The sequence below is a fragment of the Polypterus senegalus genome, chromosome 5, assembly GCF_016835505.1.
Source record: "Polypterus senegalus isolate Bchr_013 chromosome 5, ASM1683550v1, whole genome shotgun sequence".
NCBI lineage: Eukaryota > Metazoa > Chordata > Cladistia > Polypteriformes > Polypteridae > Polypterus > Polypterus senegalus.
Window position 1 is genome coordinate 158,380,021 of NC_053158.1, and position 26,370 is coordinate 158,406,390.

At 36.3% G+C, this 26,370-nt stretch overlaps 1 protein-coding gene across 11 annotated transcripts in view; it reads left to right on the plus strand.

Moving 5' to 3' along the window:
- Positions 1-4,061: 4,061 nt before the first annotated feature.
- pfkpa (phosphofructokinase, platelet a) overlaps positions 4,062-26,370 on the plus strand; it is a 104,129-nt gene continuing 81,820 nt past the window's right edge. For 7 of the 11 annotated variants that reach the window (XM_039753539.1, XM_039753548.1, XM_039753547.1 and 4 more), the window contains exon 1: positions 4,079-4,366. In XM_039753539.1, coding sequence (XP_039609473.1) covers positions 4,276-4,366 — 91 coding nt within the window. In that variant the 5' untranslated portion in view covers positions 4,079-4,275. Of the gene's footprint in view, positions 4,367-26,370 lie in introns of all 11 variants that reach the window. The other 4 variants (XM_039753541.1, XM_039753543.1, XM_039753545.1 and 1 more) reach the window with 2 other exon arrangements.

Consider the following 26,370-nt stretch of genomic DNA (forward strand, 5'->3'; position numbering starts at 1 on the left):
GTTTATAAAAGTACTTGTGTGATCAGTGGTTCTAAGCCTACAGGAGAAAGTGACACATTTCAATGCAGGCTTTGTCTGTCTCTGTAAGTAATCCCAGAATGGCTCGATGATGTTAAGATCAGGACTCTTTGGGGGCCATATCATCTGTTGCAGGATTCCCTGTTTCTCCTTTCACTATTGAATATTTGTTTGGAGATGTGCTAAAATGAAGCTGAAACCAATTATATGCCTTTCTGATGACATTGAATGATGGACAGGAATCTGCCTGTACCTATCAGCAGGGAGAGGGACATCACTTTTAATCAAATCTCCAACTTTCTTCACAGAAATTCAGACCCAAATCTGCAGGAAATATCCTCTGTGCTTTCCTGTTATCCACAGACATTCATTCATGTATCAATTTCTAGCCCTTCAGTAGATAAACTTTCTACTGTAAGACCACAAAATTTAAAAGTTTGACTCATCAGTTCAGAGAATCTGCTGCCATTTTTCTGCACACTGTCCTTTTCTTTTCATGTGGTGGGGGAGTCTTTGGCTCTCTTTCCACCTTGGAAGAATGACTTTTGTTTGCAGCTCTTCCATGAAGACCAATTCTGATAAGACCTTTCTGGGTATAGAGGGTTATACCAGGGACCCAGTGGTTTCTGCCAGTTCTAAACTGATAACAAGTGCTAGGCATGTTCTGATTTCAAAGAGAAGTAAGCTTGGTGTATCTGTTGCCTGCTACACTCAGTTTACATGGCTGACCACTATGTTTATGGTCTTGAACCTTGCTTGTTTGTTTGTGCTTCTTTAGAAGAGTTTGGACAGCACATCTGGAAATGCCTACCTTAATGATGCAGGATGACCATTTTGTGTGATGTCACTTTCAGCATGGTTGTCCCTTGCCCAATTTTATTCCTTCTATACAGCTGTTACTATATCAGTGAACCACTTTGACAATTAGCATCTGTATGTTATATTTAATTAATTGAGCACTGGTCTATATGCCTACAAAGATCTCTTTTTTTTAAATTGGAAAGTTAATTTCTTCCTTTATGGACATTCAAATATCCTATTGTATTACTTCTTTGTTTGCAAAACCAATGTTTGGAACTGTAAAATACACTGTTTCCTATTGACACACTAGTCCAGAAGTCATAAAATAACTGTCTAAGACAAAGGTTTTGTGAACTTTATATATATATAGTAAAAGAAGACACAAGAAATGATAAAGATTTGGGGTTTCCATCCCTGTATACTGTAACACAGTTTGCAGAAATTATGGTCAGTTTTGCACATTTGACAATCGACAACAATCACATAACAGTCAGACAATTTATGGGGTGGGAACGGAAGTGGACTTAGAATGCTTGGATGGAGCCGCGATGGTAGATGGATGGTAGTGACATCATCAGATGGGGACCAGAGGGAAACGAAGGGAACCCGGAAGTGTCTTGTGGTTTAGCGAGTCCAGGTGTATTTATGGCGGTGCTGCTTCATTCTTCATGAGAGAACAGAGAAAGAGAGATTAGTACACTTTCTTAAGCTGCTCCCCATGCGCTTGTGTGTGACAATATATATATATATATATATATATAGTTAATTTGCAAAAGCAATAAAGCTGATTTGTCATTTCTATAGAATTGGATTCCATTAGAAAACCTACAAACATATTCTCTTCACTGGATTGAACATTTATATGCACTCTGAAACATTATAAGTTAAATGAGTGATTTAAAAGTGGCAAAAGACTGCCAGTTATAGTAGAGACATTTGCATGAAACTTTAGATAGATAGATAGATAGATAGATAGATAGATAGATAGATAGATAGATAGATAGATAGATAGATAGATAGAAAGTACTTTATTTGCCCAAAAAGGAAAATTTTACTTTTTGCAGAGGGTCAATGAAAAAAATATTATAACTAACAAAGAACAACTCCAATCAAATACACAACAGAATAACTGAAAAGAAAGTAAATCCCCGACTTGTCTAAAGATAAAAAATGTAGTCACAGTCATAGTGAGGCAATTTAAAGTTGAATTGCCATTGGTATGGAGGAGTCTCAGTAGCATTTCTTGTGACACATTTCTTAAGAATAATTCATTGGCTGAAATTACTCAATGCTAGTGTGTCAGAGAGAGGATGCGTAACATTCTTCATACTTCCCATTAGTTTTGTATTCATTCTCTCCTCCACTACTATTTCCAGTAGGTTGAGAGTGCATCCCATAACTGAGCACGTCTTCTTAATTAGCTTCAATGGGTCTTTCTTAAAGTGATGTTACTGACCCAGCAGAGCAACATAGAAAATGTGAATGTCCATCAGAGTTTTACAAAATGTAAAGGATGTCTCCTTGCACATTAAAGGAGCACAGTCTCCTAAGAAAAAATGGCCTGCTTTGCCCTTTCCTATATATTCCAAATGTGTTACTTGACCAATCCAGCCTATAACTGATGTGAACACCAAGTACTTGTAGCCATGCAACATTTCCATATCCACTCCCTGAATAGTGACTGGGCATAGAGGCTATATGGCACATCACAAGTTAATAACCAGATTAAGATGTTAAGATATCATTGTTGGAGAATTACATACTACCAGGGTTGACTCTAGACGAATGCCGAGTAAGCATCGGCCTAAGGTCGACAGAACTCTGGGGCACCAAGGCATATGTTAGCACTCCCCTTATTACACTTCTACCAAATGTCATTACAGTGCACTATAGCGTAACAAATATGAAAATATGAAAGCGTTCCAATCTACAAGGGTGTCCTCCTCTCTTTTATTTAAAATATATATAAATATGAATGCTGTCTGATCTCTAAGAGGGACCTGAAGCAAATTCCCCCCTCTACTTTTGATATAATATACAAATATGAAAAAACAGGGAGTATATATATATATATATATATATATATATATATACAGAGAGAGAAAGAACACAGTTCACTCACCATAGCCTAGGGGAGTCATGAACCCTTGAGCTAACCCAGAATATTACTAAAAAGACATGCTCTGCATAGCTTCATACGTTTAGATTAATGCAAGAAGTACAAACATTTAATAAACATTAAATAAGCTATATAAATGCTATATATTTCAATATTTTAGAGAAAAGCCAAGCAAAATGACACCTTTTATTGGCTAACTAAAAGGATTAGAATATGCAAGCTTTCGAGGCAACTCAGGCCCCTTCTTCGGGCAAGAATGGTATTACATCTTGCCTGAAGAAGGGGTTCTGAGTTGCCTCGAAAGCTTGCATTTTAGTTAGCCAATAAAAGGTGTCATTTTGCTTGCCTTTTCTCTACATTCATAATGGCTAACACGGTACAACACAGTATGCCACAGCAAAGACACTCCAACACTGTAGTTTGGAAAGTAGTAAAAAGTCAAAAAGTGACTCACGTGAATGCATGACTGTGGATGTTTTCTGTGATGTTCAAATGAAACTTAAATCGTCGTTGTTACATGGGTAATTTTATAGGCAAGGATAGTTCTGCAATGTCTCAGTTAGGCAAGCTGTCTGTGCTCTAGGTTTGTGAAATTTTTACGTTGTCTTTGTGTGTACATTTTTTTTACTGGGTGGTCAGAACTTTCTCCCCATCCTGAACTGACGACTTTAAAATGTGTTCTTTTTATATGTGAATGTGGCTCTGTACGTTATTTTAATTAAGTTTCTGCGGATCTAAGGATTCAGAATATGGACAGAAGGAAGTGGAAACTATCCAAGAGTAATGCGCTTCCTTTATCTTCTTCGCCAGTTTTCGAAATTACAAATAAATACAAATAAAACAGTCACAGCAAATCTTTCGTTTAAAACTAAAAACACGATTTCTGACATATTTCCTTATGCAAATCGTTTGTTGAGCTCAATGTGTGAAGTAACCGCCTCGTTCCTCTTTAACAGATGCAGTGTGACACGCACACGCACACACCTATCATCACAACCTCTAAGTCACCTTACATTCCGAGCACACGCCCACATTTGCAAATAACTGGCTGTCCATTCGCCAGAACTTGTCATATTTTAGCTTCTATTCGCTACACTAGCTGTCAATTAAGCAATGGGTGGCACCAAAGTGGCTCAACTTGCCGCATTAGCTGCCAAGGAGATGCAACGTATAGAGCGAGAGATACAGGAAGGGGGCTGGTGAAGGTTGGAACAGCTTTCCTGCCCTCATATTAAAATAAAGAAATATACTATTTAGAGATATACAGATTATATATACATATATGAAAATATATATTTAAATAATTTATTTTTATAAAGGTGCACGAAGACACGGAAATGGCGCAGTCGGACCACAAGAAATTTTTTGAGAACCTCTCCGGTGCGGGAAAGGCTATCGGTGTTTTGACAAGCGGAGGAGATGCCCAAGGTAACGCAAGGAAATTAACATTTTCTGAATCCTTACTAACACAGGGGCTAATGCAGTCAGTAGTCGTAGATCAGAAAGCGAAGCCCCCTTTATTTGGAAGGCTGGTTTCTACGACCGTGGACGTAACGGTACTCTTTACACAGACCTGAGGGGGGTATGCAGATAACGGCTGCTACAAGTATGTAGATGGGTACGAAATATCCAAGGCGAGTAATGACTTGATGTACTCCGCTATCATCTCTTGCTTACTTGTTGCAGGGATACTTCTTAATGCTTTTCTGGCGGTCTGTAATTGGCCCGTATCCACTGAAAGGCATCATACTGCATTGCGGAGTCCCAGGGTTCTGTTCCTCAAGCATCGATTTTTCTCATGTGGTATGAGCAGCATAATTTCCGTTTTTGTACAGTGCAGTTTGCGAAATATAGCCGGAAATCAGACAGCTTATTTTTGCTTGTAAAATGACACCGTACACAATATCATTAGGAGTGCTGAAAGAGTTAATGTTAAAAAAATAATTTTGTCACGTTCAGGAAAAAAAAAAACGTTGCTAAGAGGATTTCCTCAAAGCACCCCCAGGCTTTATTGGATGAGTCACTGCAGAATCATCAGTGTGTCAGAATTGTAGAATGCATGTACATGTACATGCAAACTTTTGAATTAAAATCTGTTCATCAGTTGTGTTGTGAAATCACACAAATCTGCGTTGATTCCCTTTCTAGTAAGATGAAAGCGGGAGATCCATTTAATTTCTGGGTCGGAGGGGCTATCCCCAGCATCGTATAGCGGAATGTGTGTACGTGATGAGACGCAAGTCGTAGCGGATTCGAAAGATGTGCGTCACCGTTTAGGGGAAATACTAGCTTTACACGGTCGTACAGGAATTGGTCTAGGGAGATGGCCCATAATGTATTTTTCTCACTGCATACTTGCTTCCAGTTGCATCACGGCAAGGTTAATTCAAGGATAAGCCATAAGACGACGCACTGTGCAGTGACTCTCTTCAAATTTGCCAGTGTGTCTCTATTCAAAAAATGAACTGTCACGCCTAGTTGTTGAGTCAAGTTGTGCGTAACTTTATACATGTGCGATGAATTTGAGGGATAATTACTGTTAAATCATTAATAAAGCAACCTATAGAGACCGGTTAGTATTTGTTTCATAAGAGACTGTGATGATATCGTGAATTCATATTGTTGAACACACTCACTGCTGCTTTAAATTGATTTAATCCTGCTAAAAGAATAAGAATCATTCAATCGTTCCTTCCTGACTTGGTCATTTCAAACTTTGTTTCTTAAGCTATTCAGTTATATAGATTTATGTGTAGGGTTTTTTTTTTTTAAATGACAGTAGTCTTTTGCAGAAGAAGGAAATGAGGTCAGTTCTCATCCCACTGGATGCTTAGCCGTCTGGCATAATTAACAAGAGACAAATAGAAAAAAAGACAAAATGCTGTTGCTGAGGCAATTCTCACGGAATACCAGTATCTTCAATATGATGCATATTGATTGCAGCTTGACGCTATAGCAGCTTGAATATTGATAGATTTGGTGATTTATAGAAAACAAGACTATTCATCCTTTAGCTATTGGTCAAAAAGATCCACTATTTCTGTGATTGTGTATGTCTTGTATTGATTGAAGCCAGGTGCTATAGTTGTCTTAACTATTGATTGATTTGGTTGATTATTGATAAAAGTCCAGTTATCCCTTAGCTCATCTGATTTAGTTGCATAGACTTTGGTTCATTTAATTGCTTATAGAGAAATACAGAATTTATTATGTAATTTCTGTTGATGTAGTTTGTTGTGAGGTTCATCCTAGTGTTGTGTTGTCCTTACACATAATGCTTATATACTTAATAGTTATGTACGATTTTTTAAGAAAACTGGAAACTTTCTATAAAACAATACAGAAGACTGTACAGGGTAATTATTTACATGCCATCTCCAGTGTACATTTTTATGCCGAACAACTTTAAAAGATAATATGTTTAATAATAATAATAATAATAATAATAATAAAGTGGAACTGATTGAGTTTCAAGCCCTCCAGCTTTAATCTGTGTCTTGCACTGGGTGCTGCTAGGAAAGATTCTGTCCCCTGGCAACCCTATAAGGAAAGAAGTGGGTTCAGAGAATGAATAAATGCAAATAGTGTGTTTAGTGTTTGTTTTATGCTTCAGTTTTATTAAAGCACTTAATCAGTGAATAGGTAATGTTTTAGTGCTTTTGATGTCCTTGCCAAAATATAACACATTTAAATAAAGTGTAATTTCTGAGAAATGTTCTTTACTAGGAAGTTGTATAATACTCTGGAAAGGGAGGCTGAAGTTTTATTTTATATTCAGGAAGCAAGGCAGACATGTCTCACACTGCACTGTTTAAGGAGATCAGATTTCAGCTAAGTAGGCGTAGTCAATCATTTGGCTGCTAAATAAAGAAAAAAATAGACTTTGAGAGAATGCACAAGCATTTCAGTAATTGTCAGAGTGTGCTCTTTGCCAATAATAACATTGATTAGTTAAAAACAGTAATGTATTGTACAAATGCCCTATTTAGCCATAATATGGATTGAAAGTTTCAAATGCAGTAAAAGAAACAAACATCAGTAAGATCAGAAAACTTTTCTGTAGATTTTAAAAGGCCTCAATCTTACAATGTTTCAAAAGAATTGCTTATATGAATAGATGAAAATAATGATTTTAATAATACGTTTTGATATTTGGATATCATTTTATGCTATTTTTAAGTGAGCAATTGCTTTACAGAAAAGTTTTTGTCCATCTATCTTTCAGTTCTCATTTTCTGCTATTAAAGTTTGTCTCAACCTAAATCTTGCCATAGCAAAAATGGACACGGGTTGAGAACACATTTACTAGTTGTTCTTATACCTCATCCTTACAAATTTCTGGATCTTCTCATTGCCTCGCTGGCAGTGTGTTGAGTAATGCTAAAATGGGCTGATATTATTTTCTATAGCAGTGAGAGGTATCATCTCCTGTGAATCCAAAGCAGGGATACAAGACCTTTCATGTGCAGAAATTCATATCTATTGAAAAAAAGAGCATTCATCATGTTTAACCACTTTGTTGTTTTTATTTTCTGGTTTATGTAAAGTAATAGATCACCAGTAAAATTCACATCATTGAAGAATTTCCAATCTGGTTTTACATACTCTGTGGCTCATATATTTTTGTAGAAAATTACATAACATTACAGGAGCTGTTCACAGAAAGATGAGACAGAAGTGAATTCAGGAAAGGAAACACTCCAATCCTGTACTGGATAAAAGTGTGTTCTGAAAATTTATAGCCCAATAAACTGAACATAGTCTGTCAACATAAAAAAATTAAAGAACATAAAGAAGTGAACATGCTCACCCACAGCAATTTTCGGAAAGAACAAATTTAATGGTTGATTAAGGAGGAGGCAAAGCTTTAAAATTATATTTTAACAATGCTGTCTTGGTTTGAATTATTCATACTGATGTACCAGAAGAGAAAATGTCCTTAAAAGCCTGATTGATTCACCTCCAGATTTTACAGATAAATGAAGTAGAGAATGAGAGGGTTTAAAGTGTTTCTGAGTATGCAAACATGGTGGCACTGTTCAAAAGAACAGTGAAATAAGGGCTGTCTTAGTTGGTTCCCCATCACACTACTTAAATCCACTATATTCCGTGATCCCAGACTTTTGGAATTCCAGTTAGTCAGAGTTGGGATAAGACAAGTAGAACCAGTAGAAGACTTACAGGTACCTAAGTGATATTGATAAATGTAAACCTACAGCATATTACTTTTACCTGAATGGCTAAGCCTTTGACCATACTATTGCTAGTATATTTCTGTTCGAAAGTCACATACAATGATGTTAACAAAAATGTTGGTATTGATTATTTTCTTAGCTGTACTTTTTTGTCCTTGTTTTCTCATATAATTTTGCAGGAGTAGATGGTTCCCTACTATCAATTTTAAGTTGTCTTTCGGTTTGAATTTGTTTTGTAATTAAATATCACACAATATTAAAAACAAAATGGCAACATTAAAGTTTGAATGGATATCTATCTATCTATCTATCTATCTATCTATCTATCTATCTATCTATCTATCTATCTATCTATCTACCTACCTACTTAGATGACCTGCTGAATAAGAAATTACCCCATCAGAAACCGGACACCAGTAACACTTCCTCATATAATCACTCCAAAAGGGCTTAGCCTAGTTTATCTATGTAAAGATATAGCAGATATTATGCAATAAGAGTGTTTTTATCAAGAAATACATAACAGGTGCCTTTCATGTTTCTGCAAAAGCAGAATAGCTGGTAGGATCGTTTGTTGTATTAAGAACCGAATCTTAAGGCTCTGTTATGTTACACAATTTTTCCAGTGATTTTGAGTTGTTGACTTCATTTATGAAATCTTTTGTGGCAGTTGTGGCACTCTCTCATGATTTCCAGTAGTGTGGTTTGACATACCCAGCAACTCAGTCCATTCAGTTTGTAACTTGCCTTGACATAAATGAAACAGGGTTAGTCGTATGGGACTGGCTTTTGTGAATGCAACAGCTGACATCCAAGGAGCACTCACCCGGAAGTAGGCTGTAATGGATATAGTTTAGCTACAAGGAATAAGGAACACAGGTTATTGGACCTGGCAAACAGAAGAGAGATTCATCAAGTTGATGTTACATGCTTTACGTGTTTTACTTATCATGACAGCATGGAAAAAAAGAAAGAAAAGCAGAGATTGGGGTTGAATTTGCCTTACCTGCAAAACCTTTATTTGGCTCCATCAGGTAGCATGTTATTGGTGTGCAGTATTTTTGCAATACTTTTGAAATCTGAAACTATACTGCAAGGTCGTTACATAGTCAGCTAATTTGACATACTCAGGTAACAGAATCAACAAAGGCAGTCATCAGGTGTGGTTCCTCAGATGTGAAGATGTAATGTAACATTGACTTTAACTGAGGATCCTCAAACCTGCAACCATTATGTGACTAGAGTCCCAGTGATTATGGTGATGGTAAGAGGAAGATAGTGATGTCTGATTTGGCAGTCCACCAACTTGATTTTTGTTTCCTAAATTAAATAAAAAAAACACCATTAACAAAAAAAAAATCAGTATTTTCTATGAATTTGTAGGCTATTTTACAAGGTTTGTCTTTAAGCACGCACCTGTTGTGTTTCGTTCTTCTTGACGTTACCTTTAAAGTTTATATATTTAGAGTTTCTACAGCTGTCTTCTTCTACTGTCCTGTGGCTACTGACCTTTCTGAAAAGCCACTAACAAAGGTCATGTGGCAGCTAATTTATTTTTTATATCTGACCTTAATGATTTGTGTTGTTTATTGTGAATTCAGTCATTAATTTCTAATATTTATCATTTCTTCCCTGGAGTTGTTGATTTAATTACCTTATTTTTTTACATGGTGAGAAAAAACAAAAACAAAAAAATATATATTCTCTTTTAAATTTGTCCTAGGCATTATGAAGAATGGTATACAAGCCTGCAAGAACCAAATTGACTTCCCAAGCATGTGTTTCTTTATTTTGATTTCCATTTTTTTTATTTGATAGTAACCATTTAGGACTTTTGCTGAAGATTAAAATTTACTTTATAGCAGGAAGAGTACTTTTTACCGCAGCAGTGCTATCTATTAAATTCCTGAATTTATAAAATTTGGTAATTTTGGATAAAGGAAAGGTTTGAATTCTTTCAAACCTATAAACCCGATTCTGTGAACTGTTGCTGTCCCAGAAAAATAACACCACAGTACATATTTTTGACATTTTAAGGGTTGTGTGTGTATATACAGTATGCAGCATTAAAAGGCCAGAATTTGCTTTCATCTTTTCCCTGTCCCTTTTATGGGCCTAAAGAGAGAGAGAGTGAGAGGATTACAGGGCATTCAAGTGAAAGCTCATTTTGAGAAAACAGCATGTCTAGGGCACGAATCTGAGCTGGAAGTCAGTGGTACTAAATAAGTTGCACACTAATTTTACTTTACATTGCTCTGTTCATTTTGGACAGACATTTGGGCTATTTGATTTATGGCCATTCCTGACTCTTTAGTCAGTGGGTTAAACCAGAGTCTCCAGAGAAGAATCAGATGGAAATACAGCATGAGCAATTCGTATAGACACAGGTCAGAGGTGATGTCCTTTAGGATTCTGTGGCTATTGCCACAATGTCACTGTAAATTAGCAAGCATTTAATGATCATGGCATGCTAATGTCAAACACTGTAATGTATGGCTTTTGTTAGCAGTCCAAACAGTATGGAGCTCTAATGCTCGATTACAGCATATTTTGACATCTTGAAATTTTTAGATAGTCCAGATATTTGCATTTTTTCCATTAATTAAATTAGCTTGATCTATTTAGACAATTACTGTTCCAACAGACAATAACATTACCTATCACTTTGAAGTAAACCTTCATTAATGATTTGTATTTACAGCTAATCAGCTTTATAATAATCACAATTCAAATAGACATGAGAGGAAACGTGAAGGTCAAAATAGTGTAATTTCCAAAGATAAGTAGGATAGCTAATAAATCAACAATGTCATCAAAAATTATTCACTATGCAAGCTGGCACAGAGAACAAAAACAAAAAGTGAACTACAATGTTTGGAAAAGATACACACCCACACCCCAGTCATACACTGTGGTCAATTTAGTATCACTAGTCCAACTAACCTGCATGTCTTTGAAATGTAGGAGGAAACCTAGAGCACCAAGACACCTAGAGCAAACCCACGCAGACACAGGGAGAACATGAAAGACATGTTTCCATTTTACACACAGCACAAGTCCACTGTAAAGTGGAAACCTCTCATCCAGAACTTTATTACTGCCGTTTAGCCACAGAAATGGAGTCAGTCTTAGTAGGGTCTTCTGGCATTGATTCTTGTAAACAATGCTTGTCTATAAGCCTTAGGAATTCCTCAGATTTCTCTAACAGTGTTCCCTGTAAAGGTGAATATTTAACATCCATTTTGTAAACTGCCTATGTGATGTGCTACTTTTCCATCTTGAAGGATTGAATAATTTACCCAGATCTCTTTGATGCTGTCCAAACACCATTCTCCACAAGCTACTCTCAAATGTAAAGCTTTTGCCAAAGCTGCAACAGCTGTTTTCTTGGCCTCTCAGTTAGATCATATGCTCTTACTGCTGTTGTTTCATTGAATGAGTTCTTTAACTTGACTTGACATCTTAATTTGCAGGTTTGCCCCAGAAAAAGTCTATTCAGGCTGCACATCCTTCTTGGGGATGTTCATGAAGCACAGCATGAGAGGAGTCATGCTTTAAGGGCTTCCAGGACACCATTAATTGTCTTGATCTGTCCTGTGAATGTCCTTGTTTGCTAAGCCAACTATTTACATCTCTGTACACAAGTGTCTATATCATTTTTAATCATTTACCTTCAAGTTTCTAAAGTACATTGTACATTTATGAAAAATGTTTTGTTTATACATGGGGTTTGCTACAGACAAACCATGTCTAACAAAGATATCTTTCTATCCATCCATCCATCCATTCATCCATTTTCCAACCCGCTGAATCCTAACACAGGGTCGCGGGGGTCTGTAAAAAAAATCCTGTAGAGAAACAGTACGGCGATGAGATTTGATCTTTATGTTAAGATCACAGAAGACACTTAAAAGACCAGCGAGACTAAAGAGATCGGCCACGGAGCGTCTCGCGGGGACCTTAAACACGAGACTGTGTGCCAAGAGATTGACCCAGGACCGTCTTGCAATGACGTAGAACATGAGATTTGTACAAGACACGCCCTACTTACAACCAAATAAGAGCACGGGCAGCAACACACTCAGTTGTGTTTTGGCTTTGAGCACACACAGATCCAGGGCTGTCAGCGCATATAAAGCGTATAAGGACAATACGTTATAAATGAAACGTAGACGATTAAGCGAAGAAGAAAGCAGCATGGAGAAAAGAGACTTAAAAGCGTTGGAGAGACAAAAAAGAAAAAGAATAATCTAGGTGCAAATTCAGAAAATAAGGAAAGTAATTATCAGCCCGGAAGAAGTGGAATTGTAAAAAAAGCACGTCCAATCCGGATGTTGGCGCTATACACATGCAGAGCAGGTTAGAGATTATGAAAGTAATGATAAGTATTTATCAGCCTGGAACAAGTGGAATTGACAACAAAACACGTCCAATCCGGACATTGGCGCTATACACATGCAGAGCAGGTTAGAGATTATGAAAGTAGTGGAATCCGAAATGCCCAAAAAAAAAACTTTGGCGCAATACACATGTGGAGAAAGTAGGAAAATTAGAAAGTATAACAAAAAGAAATGAAAGATCACAGTAGCGCAAACAAACGGAAATTATTACTCGAAAAAGGGAAAATAATCACCACGGACCAGGTGTCATTGAAAAAAAGGCATGATAAAGCGAGGTCAGAAATTAAAGACAGAGTAGAAAACAAAGTAAAACTTCATAAAGAGTTTAAAAAACGTAGGCGCGAAACACATGCAGAGCAAGATACAGAATATGAAAGCAGAAAAAAACGACAGTGTCAAAACAAAGAAAGTAAAGATCGCATTATCGCAAAGAAAGAGAAATTATTACTCTGAGAAATAACGAAAAGGCGAAGATATTGAATATATGGACATAGGTGATATGTCAGAAGTATGTAAATATTGTAAGGCTTTGAAGTTTAAGTTAAGAGAATTTCAAAAACAGTTTACCTCACATGCATTTATTGCTTACTTTGCAAAAAAAATTATTAACTGCTGATGATGTAGATCGTTTTTTGTCTGTGCTAGCTTGCAACAGGATCTGAGTTTGTTACCTCTAGGTAGAATATACTTCTTTTTACCAGAACACTCTCAAAGGCACTACAATAAATCAAGGAAGCATTATCAACAAACCCTTTATAATAGCCATTGGAGCCTTTGGAGGTTTCCTCTCAAATTCAAAACACATACATGTCAATTGATGATTCTGATTTAGTTCTGTGTCAGTGAGGGTAGTGTATATGAAAGAGTTGGTCCTGCTATGATCAGTGCCCTTTCCATGATTGGGCCCAGCCTTGTACCTAAAGCTACCAGGGTAGACTCTTGTCCACTATGTCCCTAGATTGAATTAAGTGGGCTTGAGAATGATATATTTATAAAAAACTACAGTATGTCACAAATACAAAAGATGGCTTTATGGTAATTCCAATGCTTTAATGCATCACTCTTACTCCGACATGTGGCAAGCACTCTCTGGAGTTTCCCTTCCTTGTCTGCTTCTTGAATTATGCAATATTAGCATTAAAAGCTAACCTAAATATACGTATCTTCCTTTTTTCATTATAACGTTTGAATGAGAATCAAAAGGATCAGAGCCTAATCTGGTAGCAGCAGCTGCATGTCAAAAAGTATATAGGGTCATTAAAAAAGAAAGTCAACACTTTCAGAAATGCATTGTTCAGTAACTACATATCATATGAACAAGTAACATATCTGGGTCACCCTGGATATGAATGACCACACACAAAAACACACTCCGTAACAGGGTCAGTTGATTATCCAGTCATTTTACAAGTACCTAACCACTTCTTTGTGTCACTGGTAGAAATTAGAGAATGTACATTCATGATGAAAACCAGGAACAGGCTAGACACATATATCCGTAATGGAAGCCAAGTTAAAGTTAATTACAAAGCAAGTGACATGAGTCTGTGCTTGAGTAGCAGTTTTCTTTTTTTTGTGCCACGTGAAGGACTTGGGCTGGTATTTGCCAAGATAAGGTCTGGCACCTCCCAACAAATTAGCAACTTTCAAAAATTGATAAGTATACAGCTTATTCAAAACATATTTACATGTAAGGAAGTAAAAATATATTTTATACGTCAGAAAGATGACAGAACTAGATTAGGTCAACTAGCAATGTCACTTAAAAGTATAAAGGTGAAATGTTTATTGTATACACAATCTTATACAGTTCATTTCATTGTTTGGTATATTCAGATTTTTTCAGTTGCTCTATATGTACAGCACTAATTGTTTGCGATTTTGTAAGTTTTACTTTTTTAAAGAGGGTGTAAATTAGAAAATTAATGTCATTTTTCTGTGGTGACACAGGGTGTCCCATTGTCAGCTCATATCACTTGAGTGCAGTTCAGTACACGAGTGGGTTACTTGCTGCAGAGTTTGCATATTTTCCCTTATTCATGTGGGTTTAGTCTGAGGAATCCTGATTCTTGCTGTGATCCAAAAACATGATTTTATGTGGATTGGAGACAGTTTGGAATAGGTTAATGTAGGTGCTTGCATCCTGTTTTAATTTTTTGCCCTTTTATCAATATAGTTTTCACATAAGATAGATAATGAGCAGATGTTTTTATATACTGTAGGTTTATATGGTCATTATTGAACTGTGTATGTGACCTGTAAAGGATAGGTAGTGTGACAGTGGCTTGGCGCCCTTACCTAGCTGGGACACCCCTGCACACTATATTCAGGGGGAACAGCCATGGACGTTGCAATACCTCCCCCTGAACGCTAGTTGGCCACCTCCTTGGGATGAAACAGTACAGTAATCCCTCGCTATATCGCGCTTCGACTTTCGCGGCTTCACTCTATCGCGGATTTTAAATGTAACAATATCTAAATACATATGACGGATTTTTCGCTGGTTCGCGGATTTCTGCGGACAATGGGTCTTTTAATTTATGGTACTTGCTTCCTCAGTTTGTTTGCCCTGTTGATTTCATACAAGGGACACTATTGGCGGATGGCTTAGAAGCTACCAAATCAGAACATGTATTACATATTAAATAAAACTCCTCAATGCTATAAGATATGCTTCCCGCGCGGAACTTGATTGTTTTCTTGTCTCTGCCTCTCTCTCACCCTCTCTGACATTCTCTGCGCCTGACGGAGGGGCTGTGAGCAGAGGGGCTGCTTGCACAGAAGCTGTTTGCCTAGTGGATACTGAACGCACCTCTAAGAAATGCCGCTTTATCACGGTGCTTCCAAAAACACACTTATTGATTTTTGGATTGTTTGCTTTAATCTCGCTTGCTCGCTCTCTCTCTCTGACGTTCTCTGCGCCTGACGGAGGAGATGTGAGCAGAGAGGCTAAAGGCAAACTTTAAAGCACAAGTATTGATTTTTTGATTGTTTGCTTTTCTTTGCGAGCGCGAGCTCTCTCTCCCTCTGAAATTCTCTGCTCCTAAAGAGAAGATCTATTTGCATTCTTTTAATTGTGAGAAAAAACTGTCATCTCTGTCTTGTCATGGAGGACAGTTTAAACTTTTGACTAAAATGTGTTATTTCATGTCTAGAGGGCTCTAATAATGTTAACAGTGTGGGAGAGTTTCTAAGGGCTTAAAATATATAAAAATAACCATACAAACATATGGTTTGTACTTCGCGGATTTTCATCTATCGCGGGGGGTTCTGGAACGCAAACCCCGCAATCGAGGAGGGATTACTGTATATCGGTTTCCCGCAGGGCATCCTGGGAACTGGAGTTAGGTGCAGCCCTGTTGAGTCCAGCAGGTACCACCAGGGGGCGCTATATTTGGGACTCCTGAGCCCGTGAGGGCAGCCAATCCATTATACACGGAAGTGAAGCAGGAAATGAGGGATCAAGCACCTGGAGCACTTCTGGGTTAATTATAAAAGGAGCCAGCGACCTCCACTCAGGGGCCAGAGTCGGGTGGAAGGAGGACGAAGCTTGGTGAGGAGTGGTGGAGTGAGAAGAGGAAAGTGTTTATTGTGTGCTTGGGACTGTGTTGAGCTAGTGAGACACGGGGAAGAAGTGTCTCAAAGCTAAAGAAAAATAAAAATTTGTTTAATTTTATACGTGCCGCCTGTGTCCAATCTGTGTTGGGTCGGGCGCTATATAGCGCCTTTCTTACAGTAGGTAGACTGTTCACTATGAGTTCATGTACCATGTTCATTGCTACTTGGTCCAGCTATCCTGTAATGTATAATATATAATCAGATAATGAAAATGTATGAATGAAGTATTTCACTTGTTTGTGTAGCATGGTACATACCTTTCATGTACACGTTGACCAATTCATAATGAAATCACTTAATCTCATACATGGTCATGGGCAGCAAAGTGCATTTATGTCATTAAGTGTTGTGATATGGTCTTATGTTACTTATGTTCTGCCTCAGCATTGTTTACTGTTCAGGGTGTGGTATAACATGCCATGAGTTTGCTCAGTGTTGGCTAGAGTACTGGAGGAAATTAAGCTCACCACATTGCAGTATTTACTTATACAATATTCACTACATTTTTGTTTTATATTGGTAAATTATAATTCCCTTTTTTCCATACTGCTTGCTAAAATGGCTCATATATCCCTGTGTCTGCTGGATTAATTTATCCCAGCACAATATGAAGCTTACCAGAAAAACTAAAGTACACTGATTTCTGCTGATATTCTTTATCATCAGCAGCAGTCTCCTAAAACAATTTTATTCATTTTCTGTTGCAGCACAACAACCAAGAGTCATGGGGGGAAAAAGTTTTTAATAGATGCTTTTTTCCCAAGTGTTGGCTGGAGTTGTATGCACAGAATATAGAGTATAGCAGTAGAGTTTTGCCGGATTCCAATTAATAGTAGTAGATGTTTCTGATATTATGAACAATTTTCTTCTTTCTAATATGATACTCAGATATTCTGTAGTCTGATTTGTGTCAGTTTTCCTCTGACTTTTTAATTATAGGACCACTTTTTAACAGAATATAAAACAACCCACAAGTTTGTAGGTGTACAGCAACAACATTTAATTAAGAATAATTTTAACAATTTCACTGATTTAATTCTATAAAGACATGTTCCTTCTCAAACATTTAGTATTGTTTGACAACAGCAATCAGTACAAGATGGCACTAGAATTCTTAATATGTTTTTAATATATTTTTTAGAGGCTAATATTCCCAGCGCTTGTTTCATTTTAAGTGTAAGGCTGGTAGGTCTGATTAGTGAATCTTGCAAGTTCTCTCAGCATTTACAAGGTGTGTGCCACAAAAACAGACATTTTCTGCAAATTTTGTTTGTGTGTACTTCCTGTGGAGAGCCAAATCACTAGTTTAGCTTGAATTTTCACACTACTACCCCATTAGTGAGTGACATATTTCATACCTCCAAGGATGTGATTTCAGTTTCAGACTTCACTGCCTGGTGACGTGTTTAAATGTTGATTATCCATTCTTGCCATGCCCATGTGGGTTTTTACCTTGTACTTTGTTACCTCCCACATCTCACACAGGGGCATGATAACACAAATTTGTGGCCCCACATTGTGTGTGCATACATGTGCTCAATAACAGATTGTTTTCTGCATTGTACCTGGAGCTACAAGAGTGGGAGTCTACCTTATGTAACTCTGTAATGCAAAAATTAATTTATATATTATGATAATTGTTATACAGTTGGTCTGGTACTGGGCAAGTTTCACCAAAATTTCTTTTGACAAAATAATTTTGTGCAGCAAAGCAACCTTTTATCCTGTGTTATTATGAAGTGAGACAATTTCATTGGTAGCCTTTGCTATAATATTATATTTAGGCTGTGTTTAGCACCTTAATAATCAAAGCCATTCTAACTGTTTAAAAGAAACAGTATTTCACAGTATTATACACTATATGCTGTAATGGTGTTCAACTTGCCAGCCTGTTACCAATACTTCACCTCCAAATAACAATAATGAGGTTTGAGTTTTACTTAATACACTAAAGAATGTATTATTTAATTCAGATCATTAAGTTGTGTATGTTTACACTGCAGTGCTTTGCTAAGGATCACTGTTATTTATTTATGAAAAGTTATTTAGAACATTTATTTTATTTACAGTATCATATAAAAGTAAAAATAAAAAAATGCAGACACTTCAGAAAATGATACTAAATATTGTATTTAAAGGAATACTCCACTCAGAATTGATATTTTTATATGTTATGTACCTCATGTAGCTTGAAGTTGTGGCCAAGAAATATTTTTAATATCACATTTTTGTGGGGAGACAGTAAATATTTTTACTGAAGAGGACCCAGGAATCACCACGGCTGGACAACGAAAAGCAATGTGAAAATATGCATAGAAAAAAAGACAAAAATTCTAATGTAATTTGTGTCTCATAATCTACATGTCTCTCTTATCCACTTACAGTATATGCTGAAAACGTGCAAAATGTATGCAGTTTTTTGCTAAAATATTATTAATACTTCTGGAAGGTGCAGCTTATAATATAAACAGGAAAGGCATATTTCCATAATACTGTGCTTTTGAATTGAAGACAGGATTCTTGATCAATGAATGACAGGGAGTGGCGGATCTTCAGTAAAATATCAATTTTGCCTGGAGTATTTCTTTTAAAAGTCTTTTTTGGCTTTTATAATATTTTTGTTACCATAATACATGGATCAAGAAAGTTGTGCATTTCATTTCCCATAGCTTTCCACCCTTAAGATGAATACATTTTAATTTCTGGTACTTCCGGGCCACCACCAACAGAGAATGCCCTTCCTGCTTTTATAAAACAACTTCATTTATAGGGAACTTCATGTAAACTACATGATATATTTAGGAATAGCATCTGGAAATAATTATTGTACATATACAGATGTCATCTGGTTAGCAGACTGCTTTGCAAATGGTGAACAGTAAACACATAGGGATATCATTCTAGCCTAATACTGTAATGAAACTGTTCTCAATAAGCATGTTAAGATGGTAGATTTTCAAAAGTTTAACATTGTTTACGTTATTGGAAATTAAGTTGTAGCAAAGTGCTGGTTAACAGTGAACCGAGAGGGAGCTGTAGGAAGCTTTAGCTACCTGTGCCAATCATGAAAATATTGTTGACAATTGTTATAAAAATGATTGAGATTAACAATTTAATCATTGTATGTATTTTGACCACTGTAACTCGAACAGTACAACTCTTGTGATGTTATAATAAGGTACATGCACCTGATGAAGAAGAGAATATTTATTGACACCAAACTTCAGAATATAAATAGATAAATATTTTGGAGCATAAATCCACACTGGAGATCATCTTGGCCTATTCTGTCTCAAGCTTCTGCCAAACTGTGTCCAATGTTTCACATTCTTCTGCCCTGTATGTAAATCTTCAGAGCTCCTGAGTCCTTCCATCTCAGCTACTTTGACACCTGCATACATCTCTTGTCATTCACCCCAGGGTCCTCCTTAAGCAGAATGCTCCTCATGTTAGTCTCCTGCAGCTGAGAACATCACAAGGTGAGAATGCCAGGTAAAAAAAACAAATTTTAAAATGTTGTAGAATCTGATGTTGACACTGAAAACTTTAGTATCATCCCAAGGGCAAGTAAAAAACAGCAAACGCTAATAAAACTACTACCAAGTGTTCTTAAAGATCCATGAACACTTTGTTAGAAAATGTTGAAAGATCGGCCAAGGTCATAGATTTGTTTAGTATGGACAAGTCGCAAATTCAACAGGATGAAGATTGTCCAACTCAAATTATGGCTCGTTGGTATGACAAGTGAAGTGCTTGAGTAGAATACATTATATTGAAAGAAATAGCTGGTTGATGTTTAAACTTTGGGTAGTGTGGTTTCAAGAGTGCATTCTCATGTTTAAGATGTCTTTCTCATTCTTCCATTTTTGCCTATTGTATCTGTGGTGATCTGCTAAAAGAAGCAGTAGCTGTAGACATGAAAGCAGATGTAAAGAGACTTGGGAGACCTGAATGTAAAATTGTGAATTCATATGACTGTGAAATTATCACGATCAGATAAAATAATGGCAATCAAGCAATTGTGTAATAATTGCAGCAACCTTAGTTTAGCATCTGTAAGGACTCAGCTTTGCTCAGGCCACATTAAAAACTTACTTCTTAACACTTGTCATTTTGTTATGTTCAAGGCAGACATTATATTAAAACTTTTTTTTGTTTTAATTTTTATATACACTGCAGAAATTGGTGGAAATTCAGAATAAAGCATAGCAAGATTCTGGTTTAACAATCGACCAAAAGAGCTGTAAGAAGAAGCTTTAGCACTGCTTAGGGCTACACTTTGTTTATTCCTTCATACAAGTGTACTGTACTTCTTAACACTAATTACTGGTTTTGTTGTGCTCAGCAGTTTTATGTTTACTGTAATGCTCCGTCCATCTCCTCTAGTGTACTAGATAAGTACAGTAAATGTTTTTCCAGTTTTTCATGTTCTTTGGCTTCTAGGAAATCTTACACTTGAGAGTTAAACTGACTTGGTATGCTGTGTCCTTTATCAGTTTGGATACCCTTTGAATGTGTGTACTGGTGTTTTCTCCCTTAGCAGAGTTACTATATTCATTTTCAAAGCTGAATAAGATATTTAAATTGTCTTTTGATTTTTTGTGCAGTTTGATATGAATTTGTTTTTAATAAATACTCATTTAAAATGCTTTTAGTAATACATTCATTATGGCATTACAGTTTTATCCAGTTAAAAACTAGCAGAATAAATCTGTAAAAATTACCCTTTATTATTAGTTTTTCCTACCATTCACTTCTTGAACTTGCATAATCCTTTTGTAGTGTTCCAGAATGCAATAGATTGTCCTAACAGCATTGTTGCATGAGTCCATTGTGGGGCACAGGCACACACACCACTACTCCTCCATACCTGGGAATTTACAGTACCAATTAAGATTAAGCACTTCCTTGGTACAAAGTACATAGAGGATATCCGTGATGAAACAAAGGCCAGGATTCCAATTCAGACCTTGTTTTTATAAGCAATGACAAAATAGAATATGTGTAGGTTATTTGTTAATATGAGATCACTTTATCTACTTGATGAAGACAATACTCTATGTTTAACTATACACTTTTAAAATTTTCCATTTCAAAGTAACCAATTTTTATTTTGGGGAGAGTGGTATAGAACAGTACTTTCCAGGTTCCATCCTGGGGCCCTCTGTGGCTGCAGGTTTTTATTCCAACCAATTTTACAATCATTGCCTCATTCCTCTCTTTAATTGATCTAATTGTTTAGTTATTTTATCAGTCTCAGAAATATTTGCATTTTTGCCTAAACTTTAAATTCCTATTCTCCCTTTGCTACTCCCTTAATTGTATCCAAATGCTGACAACACTGAATGTTAAAATGGAGCAAGTACTTCAGTGGCATATTCACTTGTCTGCTTATGTGTAAGAAATATAAAAATATCAATGAAGTATTTGCTCACCTTAATTCTTTATATGTATGTCTGCTAATCATCGGCATTTGGATACAGTTAAGTCAGCAAACTCTGCAGTAAATGGTAAAAGAAACATAAAGCTATGGCAAAGAATTTAAGTATTTATGAATTTCTTAGAAATATTGTTGTCCTAAATAACAACTTAATGAAATCAAAAAACATATTTTTTGAATTTACTGCATAGAAAATGCAAGGTCAGCTGATACAGCACAAGTTTTCATTGTGGTAAATGTGATTTTATGTAAGTAGTCATTCTTTTAGTTGCCTAGAATATGTATTTGTTGATAATAGGTTTTATTTTTACAGATAGCTGAGCAAGAAGTAAGGTCTTGTTATTGTTATCAGTTTTTCTCCTGCTTTATTAATTCTTTTAGAACTTTAGAACAGTTGTGACAAGAGCAGGGTCATTCATCCGAAATCTTGCTCCATTTGTATTAACCTCTTTAAAGTGGATAGAGCTGCAATCTTTAAATTAGGTGGACAATTAATGCTAAGATAATGAGCTCAGTTATTTTTCAGTCCCACTCTCTTGTTTTACAGCCCTGTATTTCAACAGCACTCTTAAAAGATGACTGTGCTATAGTCATCCTTACACTGTTACACACATACGAGTATATATTGAAAATTGTGTGTTCATTAGTAATGGTTGTCTTTTGCTTTAACTAAACAAAATACCTGATAATCTGTTTAAGTGATACATTGAATTTAAAGATGCATACTAAACTATTACACAGCATGTAAGTAGCACAAATAGCAAGGGAGGTAATCTAAACATGATACGATCATATCATATGGAACACACCATTGTCATCTGGCATTTGAAGCATTTAACTCATACTTGCCCACCTTGCTTTAGTCACATTCAGTTATGAAAATGAAAATTTACATTTTGATCTGGTCTTTTTAAATATCAGAATAGACAAAGCTCTTAAGAGATTGGTCACTACGTACAGGCATTAACCTCTAGACCTCCAAATATTGTAAATGAACAAGCAGAAGGAAATGGGCAGCTTTCTGTAAAGCAGCTTATTTTTAGGTGGCTTTTTAGGTTAGGGTTTAACTCAGTACTTGTCATGTTCTAGTCTTTATGTAGACCATGGACAGCATTAGGCAGCTGAACAAAGTCATGTTGGTGTCCCTTTCTCAGGAGGGAGGTGGCTACTGTTTTGTTAATTTCCCATTGTCCTTTTATGTATTTTCACTTGCATTATAGTCTTTATTTTAAATGTCTTCAAAATCCAGTATCTTCAAATTGTGTGTGATTTTTTTTATTTTATGACTTGCATTATTGATTGATGAAATGTTAATATTTCTTGACTATGTAATAATGGTGATAATTAATGCAAACTAAAATATGTAAATACTGCTTATGATGGTTTCTAATTAACATTAATATAAGTATTACTTTATTATTCTACAATTTAGTATTCTACTTATTATTGCATAATGCTGCATACAGTTTAGCAGCTGCATGTTAAACACAACTCCACTTATTTATATAGCACATTTCATAAATTAATAAAGGAAATTCATAAATAAATACAAAATAGTTAAGTATGCAATACAAATGAAAAAATATGGAAGAATCTCTAACAGAACTATGCGTAACTTAAGTTGCTATTAAGCACATCAGCATTTTTTACATTTCAGAACTTAAAAATTTCAAGTTTCTTGTCTAGTTTGCATTAGTTAGGGCACAAGACAAGGAATCATACATTTACACATTGAATTTTTTAGGATGTAAAAAACAGTAGAGGTTCTTTAAATATTAAAGCCACATTTCTCATGTCTTGCATATTTTTTTCCAGTAGTCTCTAAAGTACATGTGCAGTACCAAAAATGGAAGTGTAGCAGTTGGGATTTATCCACTAGTAGGTTGTGTTCAAAGACAACCACAGTGGATGTGCCAAGGCAGTTTTTTTTTTTCCTTTTCTAATTATATTATTAAATAACTGTTTTCGTGGAAACACTTTTAGTACATTTCTTTTTTTCAAAGGCTGTATTAAATGTGCCTGCAGATTCTTTTCTTTTGTATATTTCAGGAGCTCGTTAGAGGGGAAGGGAAGCTGAATGTTTCATTTTTAAACCACTTATTTTACTGTGTTGATAAAAAGGGATTTTAGAAAAAAATAATAGACGTAACTAGACAGGGAAAACACCTTGTAAAGGCACCACTTCTGAATAATAAGCACCTTATATCCAAAGATGAATGCTGTAAAGATAAGAGCAAAGGATTGTGTAAGCTGTGGTTCAGTAACCCAGAACTGGAATATTGATAGTAAATACAGGGCTTGCTTACTTAAACGAGTATTGCCGTTTTTTTTCTCCTGTGGGAAGCACAAATCCTGGACATCTGACAGTTGCAAGGCTGGAATCAACCCATTTAGTCTATTGCATGAACCACTCACACAAACACCCATGCTCACTCAAACTGGACCAATTTAGCATTTCTAGTAAAGTTAAACTGCATGTATTAGGGGTGTGGGAGGATAATCAGCATACCCAGAGGAAAAATCCCTTAAGGAGAAAGTGCTAACTACTCATTATCAGCAGTTCTGAGAAGTAAAAACATAACATTATGAATCCTACTTAATCCAATTCAGGGTCACTCACACACAGACCTGACTCACATTCACACAAGAGGAGACTGGCATCACCAGTTGAAGTAGGGGAAAACATACAGATTCCACACAAACGAAATCCAGGCACAGGCTCTGAAGACTGGGTGTGTGTGGCAGTAGTGCTTAGTTACATAAAGTTATATTGTAAGTTCTTCTACTTTATTGATTAAAGCACAGAAGCCCCATCTTTCATTTTATTATATTATATATAACCTCTCCTCGACTGCCTATCTGACATTAAGGACTGGCTGGCTGTAAACTTCCTTCACCTGAACGATTCAAAAACCGAGGTCATTGTTTTAGTCCCGACTGCAAACAGGCTCCACCCCTTGGCCTCGTTTCTCTTCCCATTCCAGTAACTTCGTCTGTCTCCAATCTTGGAATCAAAATGGATACGTTCCTGAAAATGGATGCTCAAGTCAACAGCACAGTAAAATCCTGCTTTTTCCATCTAAGGCGAATCGCCAAACTCAAGCCTATTCTTTCTAACCACCTCCTGGAATCAGTAATTCATGCATTCATTACGTCCCGGCTTGACTACTCTAATTCCTGCCTTTTTGGTATCAGTAAAGCCACACTTTCTAGACTCCAACTGGCTCAAAATGCGGCTGCAAGGCTTCTAACTGGAAGTAGCAGAATCCAACACATTTCACCAATTTTGAAAACCCTTCACTGGCTGCCGGTTAGATTCAGAATCGATTTTAAGATTCTCCTCCTAACCTATAAGGCATTAAACGGTCTAGCCCCCGCCTATTTGAGTGTCTTGCTCCATTGTCACAATCCCCCTCGTGTTCTTAGATCCACAGATCAGCTGCTCCTAACCGTTCCCAAGGCACGTTTTAAAGCTCGTGGTGAAAGGGCTTTCTCCGTCTGTGCACCCAGGCTCTGGAACTCCCTGCCCTTAGTGGTTAGGCAAGCCGCTTCAGTCGCCACATTCAAATCTCGCCTAAAAACGCACTTCTTCACATTGGCTTTTAATTCTTAACCTGTTTCATTTTCCACTTGTCTTTTGCTATTTTCTCTATTTTATTTGGTCCCTTGACCTGTTTTTAGTATCTCTGTTTTAATTCTCTCTTAATGTTTATTTTTAATATTTTGCTTTTAGTCCTGCTTGTTGTAACTGTACAGCGCTTTGGTCAGTTGTAATGCTGTGTTTTTAAGCGCTCAACAAATAAATATGGTATGGTATGGTATGGTATATTCAAAGTGACACTTAAGAGTTTCCTGCATCTTGTCTTGTAACTTACTTGATCTCTTGTACACTGTTAGTATTATGTAAATATTCTGTCATTCATTGTTATTTTCTAAATCATCTTATTGTAGTTCATTGTTACTGTAAGGTGGGGCTATTCATTTTAGCGCTGGATGCAAAGCAGAAACCAGCCCCTGGAGAGTCAGCCCCTCATCACAGGGCACATTATACTCAGACATACACATTCTTTCATACTAGGTCAAATCAGACTGACCAGTCGTTGGGATATGGGAAAAAATGAATGCCTGGAAAAAATCATGGGAACACAGAAACCGAGGAAACTGAGAGTAAGCACTGTTAACCACTGCACCAAAAGCCACTCTGTAATACATTTTCAGTACCTAAAGTTATTATTTTATATCAAGCTTTGTGTGAAGACTTCCCTTTTATTGCTTGTAAACTACAGCAATCCGGAGTAACATGTTACAACATGATTTTTATTCTGTTAACTTGGTAGCTATTGCAAATTCTTTGTTGTATCTCATTGGCTCATTACAGTACTAGAATAAGAAAATCAGATAAGAAAGAAAAGGCCAGTGTTTTGTTGTTGGTGACTGGCCAGGCTTTACTTGAGTAAATCAGAGTAGGATTATAAAGTCAAACCCTGTTTGTTGTGTTTAATGGAAAACCTGTTTGAACATGTAAAGAATTACTCTGATGTGTAAACTCTTTGCGCATTAGTTTCACTAAACTATACCTCAGGCATTCTGCATGAAGGGTTAGGATTATGAAACGGTGCAGTTTTGCCAGTGTCTGAAATATCCTGGCCTTGTAATTATTTTTAAAGATTGTTTATAATATTTATTCATTTGTGGAGTAAGTTGTTTTCAGTTTATTTTTTTTAAATCATTTTAGATCAGATGATACTAGATGTTATCAAGGAGGCTGATTGTAGTGAT